General features: G+C 37.4%; 1 protein-coding gene across 2 annotated transcripts in view; it reads left to right on the forward strand.

The window, feature by feature from the left end:
- SLCO4C1 (solute carrier organic anion transporter family member 4C1) overlaps window positions 1-14805 on the forward strand; it is a 75091-nt gene extending 60286 nt beyond the window's left edge. For both annotated transcript variants that reach the window (XM_043464570.1, XM_043464571.1), the window contains 5 exons: window positions 2219-2372; window positions 6023-6213; window positions 7816-7880; window positions 9229-9366; window positions 11604-14805. In XM_043464570.1, coding sequence (XP_043320505.1) covers window positions 2219-2372; window positions 6023-6213; window positions 7816-7880; window positions 9229-9366; window positions 11604-11764 — 709 coding nt within the window. In that variant the 3' untranslated portion in view covers window positions 11765-14805. The remainder of the gene's footprint in view (window positions 1-2218; window positions 2373-6022; window positions 6214-7815; window positions 7881-9228; window positions 9367-11603) is intronic.
- The last annotated feature ends 8747 nt before the right edge of the window (window positions 14806-23552 follow it).

The following is a 23552-nucleotide window of genomic DNA, read 5'->3' on the forward strand; positions in this document are numbered from 1 at the left end:
AAACTTTGCTTCATGTTTGCAGGAAATTTTATTCCACCCTGACTTCCATTCTTTTTCCTTCCTTCCTTTCTCTCTTTCTCTATCTTTATTTCTGTCTCTTTATTTATTTTGGATCTATATCCATCACTTCAAGTCTCGCACATAATTGGAGCTCATTATGTATTCATGAAATACATGAACTCCCAGGACCTCTGTATTCTTCCCACCTTTACACAGTTGATCTTATCATTCTTGTAGCTTCAGTTACATCCATATGCAAATGGATATTAAGATACCTGGCTCCAGACCAAATTTCTTCACCGAATTTGAGACTCTTAATCTCAATAATCTCAATTATAAAACCACACCCATTGTCTTTTCCCCAAAACTAGTTCTTTTCTGCCAAAATGCCAGGTTAGATACTAGGAGTCATTCTTGACTCTTCTGTTCGGTTCCTGTCTCCAGTCAGCTAAACACTGAATATTACTGATTCTACATCCAAAGTATTTCTCAAATCTGTTTTCTTTCATCAGTATTCTATTTCAGTTCTACTACACATTGTCATAACTTATTGCCTGGGATATTGTAATTAGAAACTTTGTATAACTTCTAGGGTTATTTCTTTAAAATGTACTTTTAACAATATTTTTCCATCTAAAATATACTTGATTACCTTTTCTTTTTTTTTTTTAAATTTTTATTTATTTATTTATTTTTTTATAAGTTAAAGCCCTTTGTTTTCAATAAGCCTCATGAGGCACTCGGTAATCTGATCCATGACTATTTTCCAACTAGATTTCCTATTACTCTCTGCCTCAGACGTCATTCATATTTCTCCGTATAGAATGTAGAATGCTATTTCCCATCCTTATGCCTTTTATCAGCTTCTCTGAAGTACCTTTCTCCTTCCCCATTTACCCAGCTAACTGACTCATTGTTTAAGACTCGAGTAGTAGCCCTTCAGCCCTGTTACCTAAACTGTGGCTTGTTTTAAGCATCATTCCTTGGTGCAGGTATCTAAAATGCATCTTGTTGATATCTATAACCACAGTCTATAACCATATTATTGTATGAATTTGGTCCATCTCTTCTCCTGAACTAGGGAATCTTTGAGGATGACAACCACCTTATCAGCTCTGTAGTCCCAGTTCCTGGGATAGCGGCTTGCGCTTGCTCAATATATGTTCGTTGAATGAATAAATAGATAAGGGACTGGAGAAATATCTTTTGTCTATGCATGTGTGCTCAGTCATGTCCAACTCTTAGCCACCCCGCAGATTGTAGCCCACCAGGCTCCTCTGTCCATGGAATTTCCCAGGCAAGAATACTGGAGTGGGTTGCCATTTCCTACTCCAGGGGATCTTCCCGACCCAGGGATCAAACCTGTAGTCTCTTGTGTCTCCTGCATTGCAGATGGATTCTTTATCACTGTGCCACATGGAAGCCCATCTTTGCTAAGGGTAACCCTTTATATTTTAAAAGAGGTTGCCTCCTCTCAAGAGGCAGGATGGAATAACAGTGAGTCTGGGAACCAGGAGTATTAGATGGTTAAGTAAGAAAGAAAGTTAAGTAAATTAATTTCTCTAGGCCTCAGTTTTCCCATTGATAAAGTGTGTGGTGAACATTATAATTGTATTCATCCTTCCAGGTTTAACATTTTAACCACACCCTAGGGAAATATCCTGGAGAAGGAAATGGCAACCCATTCCAATATTCTTGCCTGGAAAATCCCATGGACAGAGGAGTGTGGCAGGCTACAGTCTATGGGGTCACGGAGAGTTGAACATGACCGAGCGACTTCATTGTCTTTCACTTTAGGGAAATACGGTAGTGTCTGGAGACAGTTTGGTTGTCATAGCTACGGGGATGCTACTGACATCCAGTGGGGAGAGGTCAGGGATGCTACTGAACGTCTGACAATCCCCAGAACCAGCCCTCCCCAACCCCCACCAAAAAAAAAATTATCTATGAGAAATTAGAAAACCGCTTTATTTGCTTACTCTGCCTATGTTTTTTAAAACATTGACATTCTATTATATAGCTGTTGTTTCTACTGCCTGTCTCTTCCACATGAAGTTAAGCTCTATGTGAAAAGGCAGACATTCTGTTTATTTGTTCACTAATTAAGCATTAAGTGAGTGAATAAATGACTGAATGGCAAGATATAGCAATGCTTCTGATCTGTTCATTAAAAGTTATGACGTAGAAAATTTATTCATCTTTTATTTCTTGTTGACAGGACAGGGGAACTGGGAAACTTGACCGCTCCTTGTAATGCCGATTGTAACTGCCTGCGATCGTATTACTATCCTGTCTGTGGAGGAAATGGAGTCCAGTATTTTTCTCCCTGCTATGCAGGTTGTACACAATCCATCTCCAAAAGACATGCAAAGGTAACTTGTGTTTGCTCCTTTACTACCATACGAGGCAGTGTGTTTATGTATTTCTGGATCCCCTTCTGTATTCCTCTAGGAGAGTTACGCTGCGACTAGTCTCTTCTCCCTGACCTGCCTCCTCCATTCAGAAGCCAGGCGTAAAGCTTCAGCCAAGTAATATGAGTCAGTTCTAGAGCTCTGCTGTACGGCGTTGCACCTTCAGTCAGCAGTAATGCCTTGTACACTTAAAATTCCGTCTTGTTCTTGCCTTAAGTTTTAAACAAGGCCCCAAACGTTCCCACTCTTTATGCCGCAGATTCAATTACCATCGTGGCAGTTCCTCGCATATATCTTTAAACATCACTTCTCTAATATTATTTAGCTTTTTACATTGTTTTATTTTTTTCAACTATACTGTATGTCCGTTGAAGTCAGGAAACTTCTCTTACTCTTACTAAGTACATTGTATATAATAAAAACTGAATAAATATTGGTTGCCTTTAACTGCTAAACGATGGACACATTAAAAAATACAAACCACTAACCCATTCTCTAGTGCACAGTTACTCTTAGTACTGGATTAGAGTGCATATTAACTTACCTAAATATGATTTATTTTAAATTCAATTAAATAGTTTTTAAAAAATCCCATAGAATTTTGTTGTACTATATCTACAATCTAAAAACTTTATCTTCACTAAATTTGAAAGCCTTGGGAAAAATAATATTCATATTACTATTAGTACATAATAGGTTATGTTATATATTAACAGATAATGTGATAACTTTGAAAAGGTCTGAGGGAAATATATAAAAGACTACAACGAATAAGATACATAAGAATTATATGACAAAACAGCACAGTCTTGGTTATTTGAAATATGGATTGGTGATATGGCATTCTTTTTTTTTCTACATAAAGATAAGTTTAAGATCACAAAATTACTTCATATTTCTCTTAGAACTAACATGGATATCTGTGTGAGTGTGTGGTTATACATATTTATATGTTCATGTATACACACACATAAATATGTCTTGCATATGTATACATATCTAAGGATTTTGTGTGTGATAAATACATTGAACATTTATCTCAGCAGAGATGTAGGATTTCATTTTTCTGCTGGGGGTCACCCAGAATGTGGGAAAGAGTGAACATTTTTTTTTTCGTATTATCTATCTTCAGTTCAGTTCAGTTCAGTCACTCAGTCGTGTCCGACTCTTTGCAGCCCCATGAACTGCAGCATGCCAGGCTTCCCTGTCCATCACCAACTCCTGGAGCTTACTAGACTTAAAAGTAGTTTAAATTTTGCTTACTAGATTTAAAAATAGTTGTGTAAGAATATTGAAAATGTCGCAGAAAAAAATGTGATAAATCATAGCAGATTTAATAGACTTGATTGACATGTGCAGTTTTAATCCTTGGAATAAAACTAATTAATTAGATCACTACCATAAAGTTACTATAAAGACTTAGGAAAGACATCAGGAAGATTTTTAAAGCCCCAAAACTGAGGGTTATCATATCTTCAAATCTGTGGACATCTGGGGAGGCTTTAGTTTCAAAACAGGTTGAAAAAATTAGGTATTTGTGTCAGTTATAAGGAATCAAATTCCACAAGTGAGCATGGTACATATCGTAGATTCAGAACTATCTAGAAGGTAAACTATTTCTTTGAGAAGCAGATAAGTAGGTAGCTTTTTCCTGTATATTAAATATCACCAAAAGAATATCAGTAAGTGCTACTGATTAACTTCAGTTAGAAGATTATGACAAGGAATTAAATTGTTGGAAGGGTTTTATCCACATATCAAAATGTATAGACAGAAATAATATCCTGCACAAGGAAACCAAAATAAATGAATAAATAAATAAGTAAATAAGTAAAAAATTCTAGTACCTAGAGCACACCTGAAATGGTATTGGTCATTTTGATGTGGTTAATTCAATATTTGTATTTGTCACCAAATATTATCATTACCATTTTAAACAGTAAATTGTCTTCTAGGGATTGTTTTAGAAAAGCAAGTTAGTTTGACTTCCAAATTTTCTATTTGTCCTGGCTTTTTTATGCCCAGCTAATCCATGTAACAACTCATTTTTTCACTGGATTTTTTAAATGAAATATTTTAGATAGGCAAAAGGCATTGATAATAATGTAATAAAGAATTGTACACGTTTGTTCACAGAAATAGAATATATTTCATACCAGTGGTCTAAATGACAGAAACAGATGTTGACTAGCAGTTAGCTATATTATAGGAACTGTATATTTTTTTTATGTAAGAGAGTTGTAAGATTTCATTAAGATAGAAAATACTGTTTTCAGTTTTTCTTCTTAATATTTCTAAAGGCTCCATTATTTCATTATTTGGTGTATCTGGTTGCTGAGTCCATAAAGTCATTTTAGGAATGTCACTTCCATATCTGGATTTCCTGAGTCAGTACCAGTGGTTTCTGGCCTTTGGGGCAATAAAAGAACTGACTGACTTTGACTTCTCTAGCTCTGCTGACTTTATTGTGGCCTTAAACATATACGAAGATTTGTAGTGAGGATACAGTTGAGATGTAAAAAGCCTTTGCAAAATGATTATGCCTCACTTTTCATATACCTGAATTATTTTCCTACAAAAGTAATACTTTTGATTTTTAAAACATGTTACTTTCCAACATATCATGCTATTATATGTATATATACATATATATGTGTATACATATATTAAATAGTTAATTTGTTATATATAAAATAGCATTTAGGATAATGTAATAACTTCTGGTTTTTGTTTGTGGTAAATATGTCATCTTTAGAGGGATACAGTTTGTTTTTGGTAAGATAATTCAGAAAATTACAGTAAAAAGTTAAGTTGAAAGCAGTAATTTTTTTCCCAAGCTCTTGTAATGTATTATTTAATTTTACTGTGGCAATGGTTAAAATTATATTAAGTGTTCATTCTTTCAAGCTGGCATAGATAGTGAGATTGTCACAATGCATGCTTAATTAGCAGGAAAACTGAGCAATTGAATAGGTCTATTGAAAGCAGTCTAGAATGTGTGTGTGTGTGTGTGTGTGTGTGTGTGTGTGTGTGTGAGTGAGCAATTGAATAGGTCTATTGAAAGCAGTCTAGAATGTGTGTGTGTGTGTGTGTATGTGTGTGTGTGTGAGTGAGCACTCCATCGTGTCTGACTCTTTGTGACCCCATGGACTGTAGCCCACCAGGCTCCTCTGTCCGTGGGCTTGTCCAGGGAGGGATACTGGAGTGGGTTGCCATTCCCTCTCCAGAGGATCTTCCTGACGCAGGGATTGAATTTGGGTCTCCAGCATTGCAGGCAGATTCTCTACCATCTGAGCCACCAGGGAAGCCCCCTAGATCATCTAATAGTTATATTCTTGTCAGTTTGTCTTATAAGACATGAATCAGTAACAGGTTACAAGTTAAAATCATAGACACTAAAGTCAAATACAGAGCATTCTACTTTGTAAATATGGCCCCTTGTTTTCACTTGCTTAATTTCTTACGGGTTATTACTGTTTCTCATCACTATTTGTTGTGTATGAATTAAGATTGTGTAAGAGTGTTTGCCATGTCTAGAAATCACTTAATTTGAGATGATAAAATGTTTTCAAGATAAGCACTTTCTATATGTTTATGTCTGATATTTCTAGGTATATTATAACTGTTCATGTATTGAAGGGGAAATTGATGTAACACCTACTCCATCAAGTGTTAGTCTTGAAGCTCAAGCTGGAAAGTGTTCAAGTCATTGTAAAAACTTGCCCCCATTCCTTGGCATTTTCTTTGCTGCAATTGTTTTTACCTTCATGGCTGGTACTCCTATAACTGTGTCCATCCTCAGGTATGTGTTAGATTGTGAAATTTGCCATCCCTAAGGCAACATGTTGAATGAAAAAGAAAATGGACTCAGGGATGCATTTGGGGTTTATATTGACTGTTGGTTCCAGTACTAATTCAGCCCTTACTAGATCATTAGTTCTATGGCATTGGAAGAGCTACCTCATTGAACCCGAAATGTTTGAGGCTTTAATGAGATTATGGTTGTGAAAGTGCCTTAACATTACCTACTTGACATCTGTTCAATGCTATTTTCTCTGCTCCTGTAATGAGGCTTCAGTTGTAAGCTGGGGTTATGATCGGTTGTATTTGAGTATGATGGAAATGGGAATACATTCCACATGTCAGAATCAGAATGACGGGCATTCTGCCTTATACAGTAGGTGCTGTTATAGTAAACCTTCCTATAAACAGTAAAAACGCTGCCTGTCACCCGGCTCTTCACAGTATTTCATGGTTTCATTGCCTTTTCATTCTTCGTGTGTGTGTGAGTCATTCAGTTGTGTCCGACTCTTTTTTTTTAATTAATTTACTTTTTTAATTGAAGGGTAGTTGCTTTACAGAGTTTTGTTGTTTTCTGTCGAACATCAACATGAATCAGCCATAGGTGTACATATATCCCCGCCGTCTTGAACCTCCTCTTTGCGACCCCACGGACTGTAGCCCCCCAGGCTCCTCTGTCCATGGGATTTTCCAGGCAAGAATACTGGAGTGGGTTGCCTTTCCCTTCTTCAGGGGATCTTCCCATCCCAGGGATCGAACCCAGGTCTCCTGCATTGGGACATGGATTCTTTATCATCTGAGCTATAAAAATATTTCCTATTATTTTTATTTCCTGTTCGCCATTTTATAAGCTCATCAGCCTTTCTTTTATATTTCCTAACAAACTATATTTTTTCCCTCTTGGTCACTACCTTTTCACATAGTTTTTGACAAATGGAAACTTTAGAGATTTGTCTAAAAGCATTAAGTAGTGTTTTAATATTACACCTATTTTATCTACATCACTTTTTATCTACATATTTGCTTTTTAAAGACTGCTTGATCTCCTTTATCTCCTATCTAACTCTCTTGTGTGAAAACATCATGTCTCATCCATATTTGGGAGTTATTACTGAAAAGATTTATTGTGGAATCAAATTGAATATCAGAAACTGTTTTACACTGACTCTAATTTGTAACTGTAACTCACAGGTGTAATTTCTGTCTCAAAGTTAGTAAGAGAGGAAGAATTATTTGCTTGCAACTTAAGTCGTGTGACTTGCAACTCACAGAATAGTCAAACAGTCAAGAATAAATAGTCTGGTTAATGAATGTCCTTTCTCCTTTTTGTTTGGTGTTATTCCTACATATTCTGTATATTTGTTAAAATTCATTTAACTCTCTTTGGTATTATTTGTACTGTTTTAGTTTGGATAAAATTTTTCTTCTCTTACAGTTCCAGAAAGGTTGAACTGTATATAAGCTGTTATAAATAATTGTTTACTTCCTGCGTATAGTGTTTATTTTAATCTAGAAATGCTGAGCTCATATAAAAATGAATTTTCTCAAAGAGTAAATATACTGTACAACTATTTTTTGTCTCCTATGCATTAAATATCTCCAGGTGTGTTAATCAAAGGCAGCGATCTCTAGCATTGGGAATACAGTGTACGTTGCTTCGATTATTAGGTATGTCGTTTTTCTAAGTGCATTGGTAACTACTGACTATTTTTATTCCTTACTGTTATTGATTTATTTACTTACAATATGTGCCAAGAAAACAAGTAGTTTATTTGCAGTGGACAACTACATAACTGTCATTGAAGAAAACTATCTTCCATTATTCAAGATGTAGTATTTATAGATCACATAAAAAGATATGGACTTTACTTTTTACCTATCTTATTGATTATCTGTTGTTTCCAATTCTGTTGCAAGTATAACCCTAAAGAGTATATTATATTTATTTAAGATATGACATATGATCACCAGCACATTTCTAATAGAGCGCAGTAAAAGATAAATTTTTTGTTTATTCATATAAAACCTACTACCAACATAAATTATGATAAAATCTTATTTATAACCATTGTAATTCCTTTTTTCTCCCTGCATTCAGCTCCATTTGGGACATAATCTTCTTGCATTAGCAGTGAAAAATAATGAGTTTGTATGTTTCAATAAAAACTATACTGTAAATATTGTGTCTAGTTAAAAATTGATGGAAGAAATAACTTAAGCCCCCCAAAATTTAAGATTCCAGATATAGAAAGAATAATAAGACAGAAACATGTCTTACACGTAATTATTTGTGTGTATAATTTTACATATAATATTATACACATAATATTACAATTGTTTATAAAAATGAAAACCAAAAGCAGGGAATGGTAGAGATCCCCTAGACTGATTTTCTCATTTTTTAGATGAATAAATTAAGGACCTGAGAGATTCAGGGATTTGCCCATAGTTATACAGTTAATGGTGAACTCAACATGTTAGTGTGAATGTGTGTGTGCATGTACACTCCCATGCACATACCTGTCAGTGTATGCATGTATATACAGTATATATACGTATACTCACACCCATATTAGTTTACATGCACATGCACACATAATACATATGCTGAAGTTTAGGAGACTTATTCCATGTATCAGATATTTATTTTGATTTTTAAAAAATATAATAGGTAATTTCAAAGACATTTATTAAATTAGAAAAGCAGTGAACAAAAATATTTCCTTAACTAAATATTAATCCAATACAGTAATACTTATTAATGTATTAATCCAATACATTTATAAGATGTTTATTAAAATAAATTTTTGAATTGACTAGAAATATATAATAATTATGTATAATTATTTTAGAATGTTTTATCTGTTTGTTTATATTCCTATCACTTGTACATGAACTGATTGATTTGTAGACAGATCAATACCTATTTCCCATTTATGTAAAAAATATATGTAAAAAGCCCTGTTACTGTAAACTTTAATCTTCACTCATGTATTTCACGTGTGATTTCTTTCAGGCACCATTCCTGGGCCTATTATATTTGGCAGTGCAATAGACAGTACATGTATTCTCTGGGATATTAACGAATGTGGGAATAAAGGAGCTTGCTGGGTTTACAATAACGTCAAGATGGCCTATATGCTAGTGGCCATAAGTAAGTGGTGACTTCTTGATAACTTTACAGTAAATGGATTATGACAAGAGAAAAAATATCTTATTGTTACTTACTTAGGTTTTGACATGTTTGGTCCATGCAGTTGGACTGTCCTTTCGTCCGGAAGCAGAAATCAGTTATCAAAGCATGTTTTAAAAGGCCATACCCAGAGTGTGTGAGGCATAGTCCAAGATAGAAGGGAGTAACATTTTAGCTGTCATTGCATCACATATTATATAATTTTCTTTGAACAATTTTTCTCAAATTGTTTTGGAAAGTATAACAAAAGGCTAAAAGAGAGTTCTGAGAAACTGGAATGACTGTCATCTAAGCACCTGCGCTTTGGAGAGCACATAGAGCCTAGGTCAGGGTGTATTCTTGGCTCCTAGGTACTTTGTAAGAGACCTTTTTATGATGTAACAGGTTAGCCGTGACGTTTAACCCGTTTTGCCTTCAGTAGTCTGTCTTCTGTAGTCTTGGTTAAGCAACCAATGGAAATTAAGATTAAGGAACTAGAGCAATGCATCTAATTTGAAAGAGTATGATAAAATTAGAAAATTTAAAAAACAACCTAAGAAGTTGTGCTCAGTTGCTCAGTCGTGTCTGACTCTTTGCAACCTCGTGGACTGTAGCCCACCAGGCTCTTCTGTCCATGGGGATTCTCAAGGCAAGAATACTGGAGTGGGTTGCCATGCCCTCCTCAAGGGGATTTTCCCAACCCTGGGATTGAACCCAGGTCTCCTGCATTGTAGGCAGATTGTTTACTGTCTGAGCCACCAGGGAAATCCATGAATACTGGAATGGGTAGCCTGTCCATTCTCCAGGGGAACTTCCCGGCCCAGGAATTGAACCAGGGTCTCCTGCATTGCAGGTGGATTCTTTACCAACTGAGCTACCAGGGCAGCCCCTTATTTCTCCTACATGTGTTTAAATTCAGAGTATGCTGTCTGAATTTATAATGACAGAATAATAAATTATCCACTGAAGAAATAAATACATAAATCTAGGAAAACAATGAGATGGTAAATACTGACTAAAATAGGCAAAATTAATCTTCCCGTAACTTTTACCTGTTAAGAAACATTTTTTTATCCAGTGTATTTTTATGTCTAAAAATTTATTTAATTGGTTATGTTTATACTTTTGGACCAAAAATGTAGATAATTTTTCTTTTACCTACTCAGTGATAAATATGAGAATTCCTTCACCAGAAACATATGTACCTTTAAATATTCCAAAAATATTATAATAATAGTACCTATAATTAATCTAAATCTAGAAATGCTTAGCTCAATGAGTATTTCTGTTTCTCAGATACCCAGTTTGAGTCAGATATTAATGATTATTACAAATTAGCTACTGCAAAAACTACAATGTGAGGTCATTTAATATATTTAGTTAGCACTTAGATGTACTATGACCAGAACTAGTTTCTTTAAAGAGAAAGAGTCTCTTTTTAAATTTTAAAACTTTGGTAAGAAAGATGATATTCTTTCAAAGAACTCTCAGAGTTCTTTGAAAATAAATTGAAGCCTGTGACGTGAATCTAAATGTTTCGTATTTTTAGTTGATGCTTAAAGGTAAATTTTTTTTTATTTATTTTTATTAGTTGGAGGCTAATTACAATTTTAAAGTATTGAATATTATATATTCCCAAAGAGACTTTCTCCTAAGAACTCTGAAGCTTTTTTTAATTTTAGAATTACTTTTCATCATGGACATGAAAATTTTGCAACTGATTATTCACGTTTAGTGATATTGTAAGCTGTCAGTGTCTTTCCTTGGTTAAGAATGTACATGCTCTGTATGTTATGTTATGCTGAGTCGCTTCAGTTGTGTCTGACTCTTTGCAACCCCATGGACTGTAGCCCACCAGGTTCCTCTGTCCATGGGATTCTCCAGACAAGAATAGTGGAATGGGGTGCCATGCCCTTCTCCAGAAGAATGTACAATCATAGCCAAAAATAGAATAGTTATTATATATTTTCATTGTTTAGAAAAAATAAGACTCATTCTTTGCCTTGTAGACAATGTTCTGTTGAAAACTATCACCTTTCTTACTAAAGTTTTAAAAATTAAAAACATAAAACTAATTGCCTGTATACTCCTTTTCTTTACACAAAAGTGAAAGTTTCTTTATGTAGTGAGATTCTATTCATGAAGAATCTTCGATGAGGATCAATTTTTGTAATAATTAAAGCCTAAAATCCATGATTAATTTTTGTTTTTCTATTTAGGTGTTATTTGTAAAATTATCACTGTTTCCTTCAATGGACTTGCAGTCTTTTTGTATAAACCTCCACCATCAGTCACAGATGTGGCATTTCAAAATCAGAATGCAGTTGTGACTACGGTTTCATTAGAAAGTGATCTCAGCAGAGCAGGGAATGACGGATGAAACCGCAAAAGAAAAGATTGAAAATCGGCCTGCATTTGTAAGAGTGCATATCACTGCAGCATTAACTATCCAATATGGACAATCATATTTTAGAAATTGGTTTTTTTAATAATTAAATGTGTTTCCTGTGTATGTATGGACTCTTAATTTGTTTTTGTTTTAATATAAGAAACAGACCTGTGCCTTCAAAGCTCATCAAAAGCCTCAAAACACACACACACACACATATATAGATGAAATCCCCAGCTAATAAACTACTAGAAAGAAAAAGCCAGTGTTTAGTTAAAACCAAACTGATTTTAAAACCAAAGTGATATTTCTATCCCTCTTACAACTTGTTTTATTTTAATTATCATTGTCAGTAGTTTGGCCTTTTTTAGAAAATTCATGGTGTAAAAATTCAAATATATCTAGTTTAAGTTCTAAGTTTCAAGAACTGTTATTGAAAGAACATGAATTTAAAACCATCTAAATAATATTATTTGTTTTTAAATTTATATGTACTAGTCTGTCCTTGATTTATTATAGACAGTTAGTGAACTCTTAGAATGTTGGTTAATTATCTTTTTTGTGTCCCAGTACATAGTGCATTCAGAAATATTGGCACTCTATACACATATCTCCACTTTAACTCAAGAATTCCAGGAAGTGATTTGTTGATATTGCTGATTTTTAACATTTTTATTATTCTGTGATAGTATTATTCAGTTCCATGTCTTCCAGAGGAAGGTGCCAGCTTCAGTAAAGTGCCAATTAGATAGGAAAAGATTTCTTTTTTTAAAAAAAATGGCTTATGTCCATTTTATTGATTTTCTTTGAAAAGCTTTCTTCATGAACTATGATCAGTGTTTATATACTCAGTAGCTCAACTTTTGTCGTTTGAAAAACGGATCACCTAGTACATTACTTATAGCACATAAGTAGCGCTTTGCTTATCGTAGGCATGTATTATTGTTTGGTTAAAACATTAAACTCTACTTTTAACTGATCCGTTTATTTAAAGATTAAGTATTTCACATATATAGCATTATAATTCCATTTTTTCAGCTCAGACTTTGGCCAACTTTGTGTACTCAGAATTGTGGAGGACATACATCAATAAAAATAACTTCTACCTGGTCAAGAGCTGTACTGATTAAGAAAATTGTTGAAGTTCATACCCATTTGAAATTTCATAAAATAAGGTTACTGGTTTAATAGACTCATTATCAGCTTTTTCCTAGGTTAGCTGTTTACAATCAGTGTTTTATTGAGTAACGAAATGGGTAAAGGCCTGATAGGAGAGCAGGATCAGAAGCAGTAGTAATTCACAGAGTTTTGAAGAATTACATTTTGTGGTAATTGGTGGCCAGAGGCGATTCAAGAGTTGAGTAGCTTTACAGATTGAGATGCAGGGAGGAGTGAATTTGAAGTGAGGCAAGCAAGCGCACGTGAGTATTAGGGAATTGGAGGAGCCGTGGGTCACCCATCAGAGAGACAGATCTACTTAAACTAGGAACACGTAAGCACCAAAGGCTGAAGCCAGAATGGGTGGTCAAAAACCCAGGTGCTTGAGAAACAGGAAATGCATACCAACCAAAGAGACAGTTCAAGGTAGCCAGGGGAACAAACATGTGATACTCCTAGTTCAGAAGCGGTCTCCCTCCTACCCAGCCAGACACATTTTAGATTCTTATTTTTATTTTGGCTGTGTGGGTCTTCGCTGCTGCTGAGGCTCTTCCCTAGTTGTTGGGGGCAGGGCCCACTCTCCAGCGGCAGTACTCAGGCTTCTCTCTGGGGTGGCTTCTCTTGCAGAGCATGGCCTCCTGCATGCACTTAAATACTGCAGACCCGGGCTCTAGAGCAGAGGCTCAACAGTTGTGGTGGACGGGCTTCGTTGCTCCGTGGCATGCAGGGTCTTCCCGGACCAGGGATGGAACCCATGTCGCCTGCATTGGGAGGCGGGTTCTTTATGAGTCACCAGGGAAGCCCCACTCAGACACTTTTTAAATGCTTCTTAGAGCCAAGGCTGACGGGAGAGTTTAGGCTTTCTATATCCTGTGTGTGGGGCTTCCACAGTGGCTGAGTGGTAACGAATCTGCCTGCCAATGCAGGAGACATGGATTCGATCCCTGGGTTGAGCAGATCCCCTGGAGAAGGAAATGGCAGCCCACTCCAATATGCTTGCCTGGAAAATCCCATGGACAGAGGAACCTGGTGGGCTTCAGTCTAGGGCGTCGCAAAAGAGTCTGGCATGACTTAGCGACTAAACAACAGCAATCCTATATGTGGAAGCTGGGAGTTGAGTGGAAATATTTTCTAGACGTAAAATAACGGCAAATCTTCAAGAACTCATTTATAGAGTGGAAACAAAAACTATAAAACATATTAGTCTAAAGCCACTTGAGAGAAAAGAAAAAAAATCACGCCACTCAGGAACAGTTGAATAAGTCACTAAATGATTGGCATTCACAATGATTTTTAGTTATCAAGGGTTTCACTGTGTTCAGCATACTCAATTTTAGTAGATGATAAACATTTTTACAAAATTTTAATGAAAGTGATTAAAAATAATTTTGGCACTTAAAAGAAGTCAGACTCATTTATAACGTACATATTTACAAAGAATACCTCCTCTTATGCTAGGGCAATATAGACACTACTATAATTTTTAAACATTGTTTATTCTTATGGAGTTACCTAGATTATATGAATTGGTATTATGCTACTTTTAGAACATAATTTTTTATAATATGTATTTTTCACAATTTATAATGATTTTTAAGTTTGTAATTTGGTGATTTTTTTTGTACATAACTGAATATATGTCTTAAAATTTAACATTTGAATTTTCTTAATTGTAGGAAATACAAATGTAAAACCTTTACATATGGAAGAACTGTACAATTGTTTACCTGTGTAAATTGGAAGAAAATGCAAATAAAATTTTCGCTCTATTTTTTCAATCTTTATTATAAATAATTATGTAAAATTTATATATTTTAAAATATCAATATGTTTGTAGTTGTTTAAGTGTTTAATCTTATTAAAGTCACAGATTTTAAAATATGATTTATTTCTGTTTATATATACACACACATTTGTTGGTTGGGAGAGGGAAAATCTGTCCTTTTGAACTTGAGAATGTAATTTAATGCAGTGATTTCTGCTGTCTCAGTGGATGTATTTAATTCAGTATAAGCCATTCATTATGAAATACATACTAAGATTCTTTCACACAACAGTTTCCATGTAAGGCAGATGAATATATAGGATTGATTTAATAAGGATATGTGTTACAGATGGTTTGTTTTGAAGTATCTGACACCAAAAGTAATGTGTCTGCAAAAGGTTATATATTTAATTCATCATGGATTATCAAAATACTCAGTACAATATCTTTTAAAGAAATCACACTGGTCATTAATTTGAGATGTAATGATGTTTTCCCTTCACTTTAACACATTCAGGTTCCCTTAGCCTTTTTGTACCCCAGACAATAACATTAACATGTGTTACATTTGTTGTTTTTCAGTTGCTCAGTCATGTCTGGCTCAGTCATGTCATCCCCCGGAGTCCACCCAAACCCATGTCCCCTGAGTTGGTGATGCCATCCAACCACCTTATCCTCTGTCACCCCCTTCTCCTTTTGCCTTCAGTCTTTCCCAGCATCAGGGTCTTTTGCGATGAACGTGGCAGCTCTTTGCATCAGGTGGCCAAAGTACTGGGACTTCATGTAAGTGATCTAAAATAACTAAGCAATCAGAACCAGATCTGGTGAAGTGGGTCAAAACATTTTAGTATTTTAGCATGATTGTAAGTGTATCAGTGGTCTACCTCCATAACCAGCTGACTGACTGGGAGCGGTTGCCAGTTGCCGTTCATGTGGAGAGCATGTCTGCCCCACATCACTGACCCAGGAAAAGATCCAAAGACAAAATGCACAGCACAATTTCCACTGAACGAGCGTCACTTTCACACCATCCGAAGGTTCGAAAAAACTATGTTGAACCGTCCTAAGTTTGAGACTGTCTGTAGTGAGGAATTTAACCTAGTCATTAGGGAGGGGAAACAAAACTTAAATGTGGTGCCATTTCTTATCTGTCCTAAACAAAAAGATCAGTTTGGTTCAGTTCAGTTCAGTCGCTCAGTTGTGTCCAACTCTTTGCGACCCCATGAACCGCAGCATTCCAGGCCTCCCTGTCCATCACCAACTCCCGGAGTTTACCCAAACCCATGTCCATTGAGTCGGTGATGCCATCCAACCATCTCATCCTCTATCTCCCCTTCTCCTCCTGCCCTCAATCTTTCCCAGCATCAGGGTCTTTTCAGGTGAGTCAGCTCTTCGCATGAGGTGGCCAAAGTATTGGAGTTTCAGCTTCAGCATCAATCCTTCAAGGTCTGTCTAGTTAAGGCTATGGTTTTTCCAGTGGTCATGTATGGATGTGAAAGTTGGACTATAAAGAAAGTGGAGTGCTAAAGAATTGGCGTTTTTGACTCTTGAGAGTCCCTTGGACTAAAGGAGATGCAACCAGTCCATCCTGAAGGAGATCAGTCCTGGGTGTTCACTGGAACGACTGATGCTGAAGCTACTCTGCTTAGTAGGACTGTTTTCCAAAATCAGTTCTAATTCAAGGCCAGAGAGAAGTGAAACCTTTCTGATACCAAAAATGGCCACATAATGATGGAATCTATCCAAGAATGTTTTCAAGGGATTAGAGCAGAATGTTATTTGAAGGTAACAGTGGGATAAAAAGGTTGATTTTCATGTGTGTCATCTTTTTAAATTATTTTACTATTTTTGTGTCCTCATTTTACTTAGAGGAAACAAACATCTTCCTCTCTAACCTGTGAAAATATTTAACTATTTACAATTCATTAACAAGTGTTTGGATTGAGTTGTTGACCAAGATGACTGTAATTAAAGTCACCTGTGGGACTTTAAAATTTAACAACGTTCAAGCCCCATCCCAGACCAGTTCAATTTGTTAAAAATTCCCTAGGGGATTGTTAAAGTGAAATCAGGGCTGGGAACTTCTAATCACAAAGTAACACATTGAAGATTGGGGAAGAGTGTGAATCTTATTTCGTGATCAGTGACTTAAGTGCGTTTTCTTATTGCTAATTTTGATCTCCAAGAAAATTCAAGTTTGGTTTCAAAGCAAACGAGAGAGAACGAATAATTGAGTAATTTCGAGGGTTGAGATATTGCCAGGGCTTGCTTCTGAAAATACAGAAGCACATGTTCTCTGGGATGCAGGACAGTGAGTTGAGGAAGAAAGGGTGCTAGGAAGTTGGAAAGCAGTGTTGCAATTTTTCCCAAGGTGCCTCCTTTCAGAAATGAAACCTTAGAGATGGCACTTGCTGAGTTCCTTCTTCTGTTGTATTAGCGAGGTACTTCAGAAATAAGGTGTCACATCTCCTGCAGCCTGTTTCGTGGAGGGACCCATGAGTCATGGGCTTGAGTGCATGGCATCGTGTGGTGATGGGAATGTGAGATGTTCTGATAGGCAGAGTGAAATGGAGCAGATTTGACGTAACTAAGTGGCAATTCTAAAGACACTGACAGTCAGAAAACAAGGACACCCTGGCACGTGCTTCTCAGCATTATTCCTGAGATCTTTCAAAGGATCTGGGAAAAACGGACACATAGCTTTTAATGACAGGGTACTCTCTGGCTGGTCTCTGCTACTTGTCAACAAAGTAGTTCAGTTCAGTTCAGTTGCTCAGTTGTATCCGACTCTTTGCAGCCTGATGAACCCCAGCATGCCAGGCCTCCCTGTCCATCACCAACTCCTGGAGTTTCCCCAAACTCATGTCTATTGAGTTGGTGATGCCATCCAACCATCTCATCCTCTGTCATCCCCTTCTCCTCCTGCCTTCAGTCTTTCCCAGCATCAGGGTCTTTTCCAATGAGTCAGCTCTTCACATGAGGTGGCCAAAGTACTGGAGTTTCAGCTTCAGCATCAGTCCTTCCAATGAACACCCAGGACTGATCTCCTTTAGGATGGACTGGCTGGATCTCCTTGCAGTCCAAGGACTCTCAAGAGTCTCCTCCAACACCACAGTTCAAAAGCATCAGTTTTTTGGTGCTCAGTTTTCTTTACAGTCCAACTCTCACACCCATACATGACCACTGGAAAAACCATAGCCTTGACCAGATGGACCTTTGTTGACAAAGTAATGTCTCTGCTTTTTAATATGCTGTCCAGGTTGGTCATAACTTTCCTTTCAAGGAGTAAGCATCTTTTAATTTCATGGCTGCAGTCACCAGCTGCAGTGATTTTGGAGCCCCCCAAAATAAAGTCTGCCACTGTTTCCACTGTTTCCCCATCAATTTTCCATGAAGTGACGGGACTGTATGCCATGATCTTAGTTTTCTGAATGTTGAGCTTTAAGCCAACTTTTTCACTCCTCTTTCACTTTCATCAAGAGGCTGTTTAGTTCCTCTTCACTTTCTGCCATAAGGGTGGTGTCATCTGCATATCTGAGGTTATTGATATTTCCCCTGGCAATCTTTATTCCAGCTTGTGCTTCCTCCAGCCCAGCGTTTCTCATGATGTACTCTGCATATAAGTTAAATAAGCAGAAGCTTGTCCAAGATAAGGAAAAATTGAATCACTGATTCACACGTGTCTGAATGTTTTCCCCTTCTCCTCTCTTCTCCTTGTTTAATGTACAGCCCTCTTTTGCCTTGGTTAGGTTAAATCAGTCTATTGTTAGCTTTCTGTTTCTGTAAGTGGTGTAATGATGATTATCATGGGTCTTTGAGAAGGAATTTCAAGGTCTGAAAATTATCAGCAGCAAAACCAGCTGGATAACACTAGCCATGAAAACACTTTTTTAAAAAATAGCAGAGATCAGGTAATTCTAGTGAAAATGAGGCTGCTCTTGCTTGAAAATATGAGCTGAACATATATATGGTTTATACTCCCTACAGTTCTGCTGTTTCACATGTGAGACAGCTAACACCCAGGGAAATTAAGTTTTCAAGGCTGAAAAGCTAATAAATGGTCAGAGCTAGAACTTGAATCAAGTTTTGGCTCCAAAATTTTTATGAAGTTACTGTTGATAAGCAAATTTCAGGCACACAGACATGAAAATAATTTGGTCTCCCTGGTGGCTCAGCTGGTAAAGAATTCACCTGCAATGCAGGAGACCCTGGTTCTGTTCTTGGGTTGGGAAGATCCCCTGGAGAAGAGATAGACTGCCCATTCCAGTATTCTTGGGCTTCACTGGTGGCTCAGCAGGTTAAGAATGTGGGAGACGGGTTTAATCCCTGGCTTGTGAAGATCCCTTGGGAAGATCCCCTGGAGAAGGGAACTGTTACCAACTCCAGTATTCTGGCCGGGAAAATTCCATGGACTGTATAGTCCATCGGGTTGGGAAGAGTAGACTGGACTGAGTGACTTTCACTTCACTTTCCAGAAAAAGTGTTTAATTAAAACCCTTTCATATCCTTTCCAGGCTTGCAATTTGTATTTTTACCAGCAGGTGGTAGTGTTGACCTGACTACTGCAGTAAAAGTGCTTTGATTTTGAATTTTTAAAAAGATTTGACTGTGGTGTCTTCCTTGCTGCCCAGGGGACTTTCTTTAGTTGCAGAGCATGGATTCTGGGGTGCTGGGGCTGCAGCAGCAACTGAACAGTTGCTTAGTTGCTCTGCGGCCTGTGGGATCTTCCTGGACCAGTGACTGAACCTGTGTCCCCTGTGTTGGCAGGAAGATTCTTAACTACTGGCCTAGCAGGGAAGCCCTGAAACTTTTCTTCAGTTCTGTTCAGTCGCTTAGTTTTGTTTAACTCTGTGAACCCATGGACTGCAGCACGCAGGCTTCCCTGTCCTTCACCATCTCCCGGAGTTTGCTCAAACTCTTGTCCATTGAGTTGGTGATGCCATCCAACCATCTCATCCTCTGTCATCCCATTCTCCTCCTGCCTTCAATCTTTCCCAGCATCAGGGTCTTTTCCAATGAGTCAGCTCTTTGCATCAAGTGGCCAAAGTATTGGCGTTTCAGCTTCAACATCAGTCCTTCCAATGAACTCCCAGGACTGATCTGCTTTAGGATGGACTGGTTGGATCTCCTTGCAGTCCAAGGCATAAAGAGATGTAAATAGAAGCTGAGAACACTCCTGTTGAACAGCCTCTGTGGTCTCAGATAAGAGTAAAGTACTGCCACCTGTGGAAAATGAGGTCGGGCTGGATAATCAGGGCTTCCAAGCGTCTGCTCGCTGTGGAGACAGGGCTCACCGGACCAGCTGGGGCACAGGGCGCTGCGGCCCGTTTGTGGCGGGCATCGCTCTGTGACATGACGTCAGTTCGTCACCTTCCAAATCACTGATTCAGCGGTCACTCCCCTGCGTGAGCTGCTGTGTCACCCCCATCGCGTGTTCTGGTAACAGTCTGAACACTGTATGCACCTACAGAGATTTATTGATCGTAAGCTCCAGCTGGGGACTGGGGGATGTGAGGGGAGGGGCCATTTTCCCATGTTACCAATGCTATGCTTGACACCGAACTGCCCCCCACAAAACTCCTGGTAGTAAAATTGGATTGTATTTTAATATTATTGATTAAATACAGTCAATTCACAAAAGTCCACAAGCCCCTAAAGATTAAATACAGACAGAAGGGCCTGTCTCTGGAGTTCCAAGCATTGTCAATAAATATTTCTGGAAGGTGAATATTTTGACTTTGTGTTTAAATCTTTAATTGCTTTACTTGCTAACCCTTAACACACTTATTTATTCTGCCAATTAGATTCCAACCTTTTGAGGAGAGTAACTTTAGTCACAAAACTGCATAATAAAACCTCTATTGGCTTGAAAAGAAAACCTTGAGAGAGGCAGTTTTGTAAGAAAATGACATATAACATAAAGCATTTCTCAGCTAGCCAAAAAGGATTTGAGAATCATAAAAACAACTGAAATCTCCTTTTAATAGGAAGTATAAAGTAAGAGAGCATTTTATGTTCTCCTATCAGATTTGCTCTCATTTTCATTTAATTTTGAGGAGGTCTTATCAACACCGATGGGATGAAATGTCAGCATAAAAGTAAAAAAAATGTTAATTTTAGCATGTACATAATGCATGCTGACCAATGAAAAGACAACTTCACTGATGGTGAAGCTGAAACTCCAATACTTTGGTCACCTGATGTGAAGAGCTGGCTCATTTGAAAAGACCCTGATGCTGGGAAAGATTGAGGGCAGGAGGAGAAGGGGATGACAGAGGATGAGATGGTTGGATGGCATCACCGACTCAATGGACATGGGTTTGGGTAAACTCCAGGAGTTGGTGATGGACAGGGAGGCCTGGCGTGCTGTGGTCCATGGGGTCGCAAAGAATCGGACACGACTGAGTGACTGAACTGAACTGAATTGATACTCTGTTTATAAATTAGCGGTTTATCTGTCTTTCATTCCATTTCAGTGGAAAAGAGGTTCTTTTTAGCAGTTACCTATCTACTAACCTATCACTTCATCCCATTCTGAACCCCCTGATCTTCTTTCTCAAGACATTGCTCAATTTCTCTCTCTTCTGTGGAATATATTAATCTTTCTCTGTTTCATTTCATTTTTTTCATTTAAAGAGTTCCATGTTTCTCCTTCTACAGGACATTATCTTTCTCCCTCATGCTTTCCAATGCCCAAGTCCAGCCCTGATGAGTCTTTAAATATTTAGGATTTTAGTGGACACCTCTCTTGGGCTAAGTCACAGGCATTGGTAACTCATTTGGTCAGCAGCTCACCTCACCATCTTCCCTGCCCTGCCCACTTTTCTTACCTGTCTGGTTTTCTCTGTTTTGATTAATGACTGGATCCAGCTGAGCCCCAAACAACTTCTGCCTTTGCATTCTAACCCCTTCAGCATCTATTCTAAATCCATAAACAATCCCTATCTCTACCATTGATTATAAACTCACCACTATTGCATACAATGACTATAATTTCAAGGAAATACACATATAAATATCAATAACCTCAGATAATGCAGGTAACAACACCCTTACGGCAGAAACTGAAGAAGAACTAAAGGGCCTCTTGATGAAAGTGAAAGAAGAGAATGAAAAAGTTGGCTTAAACCTCAACATTCAGAAAACTAAGATCATGGCATCTGGTCCCATCCCTTCATGGCAAATAGATGGGGAAACAGTGGAAACAGAGACATTTTTGGGCTCCAAAATCACTGCAGATGGTGACTGCAACCATGAAATTAAAAGACGCTTGCTCTTTGACAGGAAAGTTATGACCAACCTAGACAGCATGTTAAAAAGCAGAGACATTGCTGACAAAGGTCCATCTAGTCAAAGCTTTGGTTTTTCCAGTAGTCACGTATGGATGTGAGAGTTGGACCATAAAGAAAGTTGAGCATCAAAGAATTGATGCTTTTGAACTGTGGTGTTGGAGAAGACTCTTGAGAGTCCCTTGGACTGCGGGGAGATCCAACCAGTCCATCCTAAAGGAGATCAGTCCTGGGTGTTCATTGGAAGGACTGATGCTGAAGCTGAAACTCCAATACTTTGGCCACCTGATGCGAAGAGCTGACTCATTTGAAAAGACCCTGATGCTGGGAAAGATTGAAGGTCGGAAGAGAAGGAAATGACAGAGGATGAGATCATTGGATGGCATCACTGACTCAATGGACATGAGTTTGAGTAAACTCTGGGAGTTGGTGATGGACAGGGAAGCCTGACGTGCTGCAGTCCATGGGGTTGCAAAGAGTCAGACACGACTGAGCCACTGAACTGAATTGAAACATATAAATACATGATAAGCTTAGAAACAGTTTTAAATTTCTTCAATAAGTATGTATTGGGTCATACTATATGAAAGCAGAATAAATAAAATGCCATGTCTACATCTAGAATAAATTTTATTTTTTTCATATAATATATGTTATTGTGAAGAGACAATAGAATTTTAAACCATCAAGAATGGTAAAATAGTAAATTTAACTTCCTAATTTTATTTTCAAGCATTTCTTTTATGAATATATGATAATTTCATAATCTGAAATATGAATTACCTTGCTGATATAGATTATCAATGGAAATGCTTATTCTCTTGAATTCTTTTTTTCCAACTCCACAATACTCAGCTGATTGGCCCGGGATGGGGAAAAAATATGAAGCAAAATTGAAAATTTTGAATATATTTTTAAGTAATTTTAACAGGTGGAATTCTCCAGGCCAGAATACTGGAGTCGATAGCTGTTCCCTTCTCCAGGAGATCTTCCCAAACCAGGGGTCAAACCAGGTCTCCCGCATTGCAGGCAGATTTTTTACCAGCTGAGCATCAAGGAGCAGTATTAGGGTATCAAAGCAAAAATTTCTCTAGCAAAGTTAAACCAGAAAGGTAGACTTTATTCAAGGTTGCTGCAGTAGAGGAGAGACACCAAACTCAGTATGAACTCAGCTCTGCATAAGGAAACGGTGGTGTAGTTTGCAAGAGGTGGGGTGAGGCGGAGGCTGTAGGCCATCTGTGTTTGCCAACTGGCTTTTACCAAAGGAAAAGTAAAGTTTCTAGTCTTTTCGTGAGTGAAATAGTTTTACTACTCAGAGCAAGGAACCCACTGAAGTTAGGCTCCAATCTTTACATAGAAATGGGTGAAGGAGGGATGAATAGTACCATATTTTTATCCATTTTTTTCCATTTCAGTGGGAAAGGGATCTTTTCTAACAGTTATCTACCAACCTCATCTCTTCAACTCATTATGAATAGAATCTCCCTTGATAATACATATTTTAAGGGGCAATCTCTCAAGTCATTGTGAAAGACAACCCTGGTTTGTATAATAGACAAAAAACTAA

This window comes from Cervus canadensis, chromosome 4 (genome assembly GCF_019320065.1).
Source record: "Cervus canadensis isolate Bull #8, Minnesota chromosome 4, ASM1932006v1, whole genome shotgun sequence".
Lineage (NCBI taxonomy): Eukaryota > Metazoa > Chordata > Mammalia > Artiodactyla > Cervidae > Cervus > Cervus canadensis.